The following is a 9741-nucleotide window of genomic DNA, read 5'->3' as shown; positions in this document are numbered from 1 at the left end:
TCCTCTTTTTCACTATATTTTTAACATCAATGTTTTTCTTGATTAAATATAATCAATCTAGAACAAGGCTAAATAATAATGATAAATACACCGCTGTCATTGTTAGTTTGTTTGACTAGTTATACCCATGAACCTATTGTCCAATCTCAAACTAGATCATTATATCTGGGCATAGTAGTACATACTCATAATCCCAGCTGTTCTGGAGGTTGAGGCAAGAGGACTGCAAGTTCAAGACCAGCCTTGCTAACCTGGCAAGACCCTGTTTCAAAACAAAATTTTAAAAAGGACTGGGGGTGTAGCTCAATGGTAGAGCATCGCTGAACTAAACAAAAGAAAACAAAACAACAAACCACCTCAAAACAAAAAATAAACAAACTAGATCATTCTCCTTTTACTTTCTTTCCCCTCCAAAATGAACACTCACTATGATTTTTTTTTTTTTTTTAAATACAAGGGTTTTGTTTGCATGCTAGGCAAGCACTACCAATAAGCTATATCCCGAATCCTTTTTTTAAAATTTCGAGACAAGGTCTTGACAAGTTGCCCAGGCTCGCTTCAAACCTTTAGTACTCCTGCCTCAGCTTCCCAACTCCCTGGGTTATAGGTGTGTGCCATTGCACCTGGTTGCAAATTTTTTCATCATTCTCTGCTTTTCAGTTTTATCACGTACATCATATATAAGTGGCATAACTTGTCAATTTTCACTGTTCAGATTCTGTATCTGAAAGTTCACCATTTGCTAAAATTGATTTATAACTCTAATCAGCACTTTTGCATTCACTTATAAATATATGTTTAGAATGGAGAAAATCTGAGGTGCCTCATGATTTTCCAGGTGAAAATCAGCTATTTTAGCTCTTATAAACAAGTGTTCTTTTCAGTCTACTTTATATCTTTTCTTTATTTTTGGTACTGGGGACTAAACCCAGAATGTTTAACCATCAAGCCACATTCCCAGCCCATTATATTTTATTTAGAGACAGAGTCTGGGTTGCTTAGGGCTCCACCTAGTTACTTAGATTGGCTTTGAACTCATGATCCTCTTGCCCCAGCCTCCTAAACCACTGGGATTAAAGACATGCACTACTGTGGCCTGGCATGTGTTTGTAGTTTTGTCTGCTGATTTTGCTGCTTAAAATGTCCTCCAAGCATGTTGTCTAGCATTCCTAGTGCAAAAGTGCTGTTATGTGGCTTCTGGAGAAAACACACATGTGAGATAAGGTTCATTCAAGTATTCAAGTTTTTGGCCCTGAGCTTACATTAATTTTTTTAACATTATAAAGAAAACAAGTGAATTTTGGCTCATGGTCTTGAAGGTGCAAGGTAAGGAGTTGAATCTGTGATGGCCTTCTTGCTGACAATATCCCCAGGCTGCACAGAGTATCACATAGCAAGAGGCAAAGAGTGCATATGTGTATCTCAAAATGAGGTGTCTTTAAAACATATGTACATGAAGCAAGGTTGTTTTACTGACTGGTTGATGGAAAGGCTATGAACTGAGCAGGGAATCTAACCTCAGAGGCAACAAAAACTGACCTTATGTATATTACTAAATAACAGTTTAGTTTTACTTGTTTTTGAACTTTATGCACTGTCTTCCGAGACTAGCTCTTTACAGAACATTAAGATCCAACTATACTGTTATTTACCACACAGGACAACTTTCTGTGTTCTTGTTTCAAATGTCTCTGTAAACTGCATATGGGGGTTTGTTTTAATATTCAAATTCCCCTGTCTGGCTAATTTAATCCTTTTATTTATTGTGCCTACTGATGCATTTGGACTGTTTTACCATCTTATTTTCTTTCAACTACCTTTTCTATGCTCATTTCTCAAATTTTTAGAAATCTGTCTCTTCCCTTTTTCTATTCTATTCTCTCTCATCACTATTCTGACCACAGAAAAAAGAGTGATAAGAAAATGCCACTGTAAAACTAGTGTGCCGAGAAGCTAAAATGGCTTGGGCAGTGGGTGCAACTACTGATGATGCGTCATTCAAACATAACCAACTTCTACCTACAGTGCTTTTTAATGTAAGCTTTAGAATAGTTTCTTCCTTTCCACCCAGCAATAAACTCACATCAGATGAAACTCAATTACAAAAAGTAGGCTATGTTTATTCAGAGTCACAAGCAGCTGACTGACTCAGTGTGACTCAAGACCACAAAGAAACCATTTCTCCTCCACTTCATCCTGAGTCCTAGGGTAGAAAGTCAGACTGGCAGGAGTTCTGTTTGGGGCCCATTCACAGGTTTACAAGTTTCTCATTGAGGGCAATCTGTGACTGTGTGAGATTGGCCAGGTAAGTCACCATCAGCAGGTCCTAAAAGACAAAAGAATAAATAAATAATAAGTGAGCACAATGGCTGGTCTGGCCAGTTGTGAACACTGGGTGTGAGAACAATCCTGGATAAATGACAGCTGGGAGTGACTGAGCAGGAGTCAAACATGGAAGACAGGAAGGAAATGCTTGGAGATACTTTCCTTTCTCTACCGATGGACTTACAGACTAGCAGTGCTTTAGGTAAGATTCACAAGCGGAAGACTGAGAGAGGAGTGGGGGCGGGGTCTATAAACAACGATGGGGAAAATAAGAAACTGCATTTTCATTATCTTTGAATTTTAGTATTTCTTTCTATAGTAAGTCTATAACAAGTCACAGTAGTATCAGCAGTACCTAAGACAATGGAATCAAAGAAGCAGAAGGATGAGATCCTCTGAACATGTGTACTACCCCTTCCTTCCCTCCAACCTGGTCTGCAAGGTGGCCAAAGGTGGAGCTTATATCCTTATATCCTACTCTGAACCACCCCACCAACTCCTTTCACAGTTGTTTCCTTGCTGAGGTAGAAGGAAGAGGCCCAGGATTGGCACTTACATTGATATTGCTGTTGAGCATGGTCTCAAAGTCGTCAGGAACTATTTTGGGTACTTGGTTAACCAAGCTCATCAAGAAGCGGCCCACAGTATTATCAGCTGACACCTTCCCAGACTAAGCACCAAAGTAAAGAGGAATAGTTAATATTCACCACTGGGCACTGTCATTTTATCAGCAGATCCTTCGGTGATCTCAAGGTGGAGCTCCGTCCCCTCCCGTGTTTCTCCTTTTTCCCTCTTACCAGCACATCCTCTGCATACTGCAACACTGTGCTCAGGGCATCCTGGATGCGAGCTGATGCCCCTCCCACTTGTTGCAAGTCACTGGAGAGTCCAATCACTCGGTTGGGGCTGAAACAGGTCTTCATGATCAGGTCAACTGTGGGAGTTGGGTAGGGGTAGACAATAAGAGACAGAGGGAAATTAAGTCATGCCATTAGGAAGGAGATGCTCTCTAACTAATCTGATAACCCTCCCTGAACCCCTTCTGGACTCTCCAAATTCCCTGCTCAGTCCTTATTGGATTTTTTTCCTTTGGAGGGGCTCAGCTCCTCTACCTAGTAAGCTAATCACTGCTTTTGGTCTCATACAAATGGTCAAGTTGTCTCTAGTTGATAATTTCCCACCTCTAACGATTTCTCAAAAAATTATTGAAATCCAAACCATCACAAACCTTAAATCAATCTCTTCAAGTCATTTAAGGCCTCCAGCCTTGTTAGAGAGCAATAGCCCCCTCCCTTGAAAAGGCTAAGTCTTTAAGGAGTGGATGGCAAGGTTACTCACCTCCAATGCGTTCAGTATCGTAATATGCATATTTCACGGTGAGAGGTGTGAACATCACTCCCATGGTCCTCCCAGGGACACCCATTAAAGTGCTGGGAAGGGAAGGAAAAAGGTAAACAGATGGTTTAGACAGCAAGGTAGCCACACCTAGCCTGGCATGGAAAAGCAGTTACAACAAGAATACTGCTTCCAAGTTTCTGAGGCAAGAAGGCAGGGACCACTTGAATCTGAGGTCTCAAAGAAACCAAACTCATCTCTCCCCTTAGCTCATTCTACACACTAGAAGGACCTTTAGCCTTTGGAACTGGCCTGTCCCTTTGGAGGATGACTTCATACATTGCAATGTCAACAAAGAAAGGACAGGACTCTTAATTTCCCTGTGGATCCAGCTATAGAGATACCCACTCACCCCCAGCAAATGGAGACAAGAGAGGTCTTTTCTGGGAGCCTCTCATCAGCACTGAAAAAAATAAATAGACTCTGGTCCATCAGGACGAGACTGGGATGCTACAAATAAAGTTATTAAAAGTGATGTCTTTGGGGCTGGGGATGTGGCTCAAGTGGTAGTGCGCTCGCCTGGCCTGAGTGCGGCCCGGGTTCGATCCTCAGCACCACATACAAACAAAGTTGTTGTGTACGCCAAAAACTAAAAAATAAATATTAAAAAATAAAAAAATTCTCTCTCTCTCCCTCTCCCTCTCTCTTAAAAAAAAAAAGTGATGTCTTTACTATGTTGACTCTATATGTTCAAATGGATTTTGAGGAGTATGAATTATCTGGAAGGACTAGAATTTAGACAGTGGCTAGAGCTCAATGGTACATCAGTTGGTATACGAGGGGTTGGCACCCACCATCTTTGTCTTATTGCCCAACAGTTAACTGGCTACATGAGTGTCAGACTTTTTATTCCCTTATGGTCCAAGACTCAATGATCACATGACAGGCCTTGATGCTCATGCAGTCATTCTGCAGACTCCTGCCCACCAAAGAAACATCATAAAATGAAACAGCAAATGAGATGCACTAACAAAGGCACTCACTAACCACAAGGTACAATTCTTCTAACTCTCATAGCAGACCTGTCTTCAGTAAGCCACTAGGGCCTTTTCCAACAATCCCCATCAACTGGCATTTTAATGGCCTGAAAATTCAATGTGTAAACACTGTAATGTTACTGTCACCAAAACTGCATACAATCCTGGGCTAATAGATGTGTTAAAAACAAGGACAGTCACCCACTAATCCATAAATAGTAAGTCCTAGGAATGACAACTAAAGAGTAACCCAGAATAATGAAGATGAATCACAAGAATATCAAGCGAGGACTGCCTATTCTAGATAAGATGACATGAAACGTGAAAACTTGCTCAAATACCTAAAGGGTTGCCATTTAAAATTGGTTAAGAGGAAGGAGTATCTAGAGTACAGGAGGATTAGCAGATGAAATTATGGGGACAGTTTTTGCTTCAGAATGAAATCTTTCCAATTCCTTTCTAAGAGAAAGAAATGAGCTTCCTGAAGAAGCAGTGAAGGAATTAAACCTGTATGAGGTAGGGTGGGGTGTCATCTAGGGAGGGCTGGATAGCCTTTTATTCCCTTATGGCCCAAGACTCTGTGGTCACCTGACATAGGCCTTAATGCTCATTCGACCATTCTGTAGACTTGTGTCCACGGTGAGATGAATAGGGTTAGGGGCCTCCCGGCTATAGTACTCATGGATCAGCACAGAGTGCTCTGTGATGTCATGTCCTGTGGCATACCTGGAAAATAGAACATAGTTGTAGATTCATGGCATCAACATCAAACACAATGGTGGGCTGGGTATTCAATAACCCTATGGTAGTCATACTTAATGGAACAAGACTTACAAATCAAAGCTGAAATTCAAAATAAATATTTCTGAATCAAAGGACCAGAGATTGGACCCAGGGGTGTTTAACCACTAAGCCACACCTCCAGTGCTTTTTATTTTGAGACAGGGTCTTGCTAAATTGCTTAGGGCCTCACTAAGTTGTTGAGGCTGATCTCAAACTTGTGATCCTTCTGCCTCAGCCTCCTGAGTCAATTCATAGCTTCTTGAGATCAGACAATTTTAATACTCTTGTCTCTAAAAGGGGAAGACAAGCTTTATTCTGATGGCAGAAGAACCTGGCAATCACTGAGAGACTTTCCATCCAGCCCTGCCCTTCCCCAACTTACCAGCCCAGGATGAGTTCATTTGGAGAGACTTTTTTGTGCAATTCATACATGTTCTTAGCAAATTCCATGTCAACAGCCACCTAAGAGGGAAGGCAGGAAAGGAAGCTAAGAAGCTAGAAGTTCATAGAAAAATGGAATAAAAAGGACAGACCCTCATGCCCTAATAGACAGAACAGACCAGGGAAGTACATACAACGGAATGAAACTCTTAGGCTGTAGGAGCTCTAGTTATAAGCACAATAAATTGTGCAGGAGGGTCCCTGAGGGGAGCCTGACAAATGCACAGCAACATACTGCAGAGGGGCAGTTCAAATTCCTACTCACTTCATCTTCTGATTCATTGTGTGGCACTGAAAAGCAATTGGTGACCTCCACTGAGTGCTTGTCAACAGTTCCTGTGAAAGAGAATTGTCCATGCGTTATTTAATTCTAAGGCTCCCAATAGTCTCTGACTACTGTTGAAATGCTTTAGAAGGTCCTTCAAAGCCAGTGAACAGTAATCCAACTCAGTGGCTTCAAGTTCAGCATCAATAGAACCAGGATTCGCCAGATAACCAAAACTCTGGAATGATCAACTCCTTCCTTCACAAGATTTCCTTTTTTTCTTTTACTTTCTATTATCAGCCCTTCCTAGACCTTTATTCTTTGGCCTTCATTTTTCAGCCTGTAGACTCTTGCCCAATAATTTAATCTGCACAGCTACCTAGAAGATTTTACTGCCAATAAAATAGCCTCATTTCACACTGTCAGCACAATTTAACTCTATCAGAAACCCTCTATTTAACTCACGCAGAAACCCTCTATCCGTGAACCTTAAATATCAATGTCAGTCTTTACCACAAACTTTGTTTTTCTAGTTGATATCATCTATCCCACTATACCAATTCCTTGACCTCACTGAGCAACTAGTTCTTTGACTTTTCTACTTTCTTCTAATCTACTGGCACCTCCTGCCCTAGGCCTCAAGTGCTTTGCTTCCCTGTCCACCAGAGACCTCAATGTTGCTAGTGGGTACCAGAGTTTGTCTAATGCAATTTACTGATTTTTGTTCTCTTCTTCAAACTATGTGCTTAAACTCTAAATAGATATCGTATCTGATGTCTCAACAGCATTCAAAAAACTTGATGACTTCATCTTAAAACTTTCTTTTTGTTGGGTATGGTGGTACATATCTGTAATCCCAACCACTTGGGAGGCTGAGTTAGGAGGATTGCAAGTTTGAGGTCAGCCTCAGCAAGTAAAGGACCTAAGCAACTTAGTGAGACACTGCCCCCCTCCCCCAATAAATAAATAAATAAAAAGGGCTGGGGATGTTGCTCAGTGGTAAAGCCCCTCATCATCATCAACAACAAACACTTTCTTTTCTTTGGGATAGGACACTAGTCTCTAGTTTTCTTCCTTCTCTTTCTAAATTTCTGTTGGCTCTTCCAGGGACTTCTCCAGTTGTCAGGGTTCTATCTTAGTTCTGCTATCTTTTACTCTATGCTTCTTCAAAGGTCAGGCCCTGACCTAAAAATGTTTTTGTTAATAAAAGTTTAAATGCTTAACACCAAGAGCACTGTACCACGATTCAGTTTTCAAAAGGATCTAAAGGTCTAAATTTAGCTGGTCTGACTAGGGTGTCATTGTAGTAACTGGGGCACTAAGCATAAACTTTGGGTAGAAGATTGTCTCTTAAAATAGCTCCAGTGAATTGGGAAAATTTGATAAGTATCTGTCAAATGCTATATTAGTAATGCAAAAATCATTTGCTGCAGAAGTCTACAATGGGGCACTTACAGAGTGTCTTCATATTGTGGGAGGATAAGGATAGAGTAAGGGTGAGTATATTGGATGGAAGATTAATGCTAATATTTCTGCTAGGGACCTTGAGGATGGATGGAATTTAAACAAATAAGGGAGAGCAAGGAAGGCATGTGTGGCAGAATATAAAGGTTTGGTTTGAGAAAAAATAATGTTTAGAAGATAATGAATCAATTTAAGTTTCTATAAAGTGCTACATGGTCAGAGACAGAGAATGTATGTATGTACTAGGGACTAATTCAGTCCCTAGCACTTGGGACAGCATGGGCCTGATGTGGTAGATGTAACTGATGTGTATCAGCACAGTTAGATGCTTTCTGTAATGATGGAGTTCTCACTAAAACTCTGTTGAAGCAGCCACTGAAGGAATTAGACTTTAAGCAGTTTGCCTTAAGGCACATGGCTACTATTTGGTGAAATCTATCTATATATCTTCGTCTTATTTGCAATATACAAACTGTCTTCTACAGTGTAAGTCCTATTACAAAGTCAAGAATAAGAAAAATAAATGATGCATTCAAGTAGAGCAGTCTTACAAAGGGGTTTGAAAGCAGTCACTGAGAATAGAAATGAATTTAATGGGACTAGCAGCTTCTGGAGAAAGGCATTTATTATCAGCAATCCCTCTTTAGTTTTTCCAGTTTTACAAACCACTTTAACAGAAAATATTTGTTTCCCAAATCTATAACACAGGCAGGTAAGATATAGTCTTCAATCTGAAGGCTAAACACAGATTTATAAACAGATAATAAAACTGTATCTAATTGTAAAATCAGAGAGGGCACCGGGCTGAACAGTACTTATTGTATTAAGAGCTAATATTAGGGGAGATGGAGGGACAGAGGGTCAGGCTAAGTTCAAGGAAAACAAAATACTACAAAATCCTAAATAAGTTCCAGGCAAATCAGCTTACTTGTTGAGAGTAACCTTTTTACAGTTGTTCCCAATCCTTTGCCAAATGGTTAAAAAAAACTTTGTGAACATCTGGAGAACAAAGACATTTAGTCATTGGATAAGAGGGGGGTGGGATATGGTCACTGGGTTTAAGGAGTCAAGGGTACTTTACTTTCTACTGGGAGTTTTGAGTTCATTTTTGGCAGAATGAGGTTTATCATTCTTGACATAAAATGCTGCTGGAAATATTAAAAAATAAAACGGGGGCGGGGATGTGGCTTGGCTGTGGAGCGCTCGCCTAGCACGCGCAGGACCCGAGTTCGATCCTCAGCACCACATAAAAAAAACGGAAGTCACTCGGCAGTTGCTCTTCAGTAAACGACAACTACTCCTTGTTATATTTTGCGTCGCTTGAAGTACATCGATCGGGCACGTGAGGGGAGTGTTCAAGCCCTCTGGGAAGATAAATCGCAGCCGGAAAGTGCGATAGAGAAACAGGTAACAAAATCAGTGTGGATTGGAAGAAGGATTGGGGGATGAAACAGTTAACACGAGATGTGCAGAATAACATCTGACCACTCACCCAGCAGAGTTCCGATAACACGCGCAGCGCCGTCGTTGCGTCGCTCGAAGCTGTCCACGATGGAGGCCAGAATGACCGGGTGCAGCCTGACCACGCGGCCTCCGGGGAAGGGCCCTGGGAGAGCAGGACCCGGCAGGGAGGGCGCGGGGGTTTGCGCTGGGGCTTGCGCCGAGGACGCGGTCTGGCCTGGTGCCGCGGGAGTAGCCGCGGCGTCGGAAGGTGAAGCTGGAGCCGCAGTCGGCGCTGCAGCCGCAGCTGGCGCTGGAGCAGGCGTTGGCGAGGGAGTTGGGGCTGAGGCTGGGGCTGGAGCGACGGTCGGAGCTGGGGTTGGGGCCGGAGTGGCGGGAGGAGTACTTGCCGGTACCGCCGGTGTGGCCATCTTGTTGAGAAAGGAAACCTGGAGCGGAAGGGAGTGAGTTTGCGAGAATTAGAAACTCCATAGGCTGAGTATGTACCACGTGAACGAGGCGTCGGTGCCCATTGGTTACCAATGACACTTCTTGGGGCACGACAATTTCCGGCTGTTTGTAATGTCTTCCGGAGTTTGTGCTTCTTGTTTTAGGTCCGATGCACACTCAGTGAAGGCCAAGTCAAATTGT

At 42.0% G+C, this 9741-nt stretch overlaps 1 protein-coding gene across 1 annotated transcript; it reads right to left on the bottom strand.

The window, feature by feature from the left end:
• Positions 1–2095: 2095 nt before the first annotated feature.
• Eif3f (eukaryotic translation initiation factor 3 subunit F) lies at positions 2096–9538 on the bottom strand. The gene is made up of 8 exons (XM_076846829.2): positions 9143–9538; positions 6187–6257; positions 5863–5942; positions 5286–5423; positions 3664–3755; positions 3123–3259; positions 2882–2995; positions 2096–2326 (listed from the first exon to the last, which is right to left on the bottom strand). The coding sequence occupies exons 1-8, from the start codon at positions 9519–9521 to the stop codon at positions 2249–2251; spliced, it is 1089 nt and encodes a 362-aa protein (XP_076702944.2). The 5' UTR covers positions 9522–9538; the 3' UTR covers positions 2096–2248.
• Between the last annotated feature and the right edge of the window lie 203 nt (positions 9539–9741).

This window comes from Callospermophilus lateralis, chromosome 2, assembly GCF_048772815.1.
Source record: "Callospermophilus lateralis isolate mCalLat2 chromosome 2, mCalLat2.hap1, whole genome shotgun sequence".
Taxonomy (NCBI): Eukaryota; Metazoa; Chordata; class Mammalia; order Rodentia; family Sciuridae; genus Callospermophilus; species Callospermophilus lateralis.
This window is presented reverse-complemented; position numbering and strand designations above follow the sequence as displayed.

Coding starts and splice junctions, on each gene's coding strand:
- Eif3f (XM_076846829.2), bottom strand. CDS start 9,521: ATGGCCACACCGGCGGTACCGGCAAGTACTCCTCCCGCCACTCCGGCC. Junction 6,258..9,142: donor TGTTATCGGAACTCTGCTGG/GTGAGTGGTCAG, acceptor TCTCTTTCACAG/GAACTGTTGACAAGCACTCA. Junction 3,260..3,663: donor CGATACTGAACGCATTGGAG/GTGAGTAACCTT, acceptor CAACTCCCACAG/TTGACCTGATCATGAAGACC.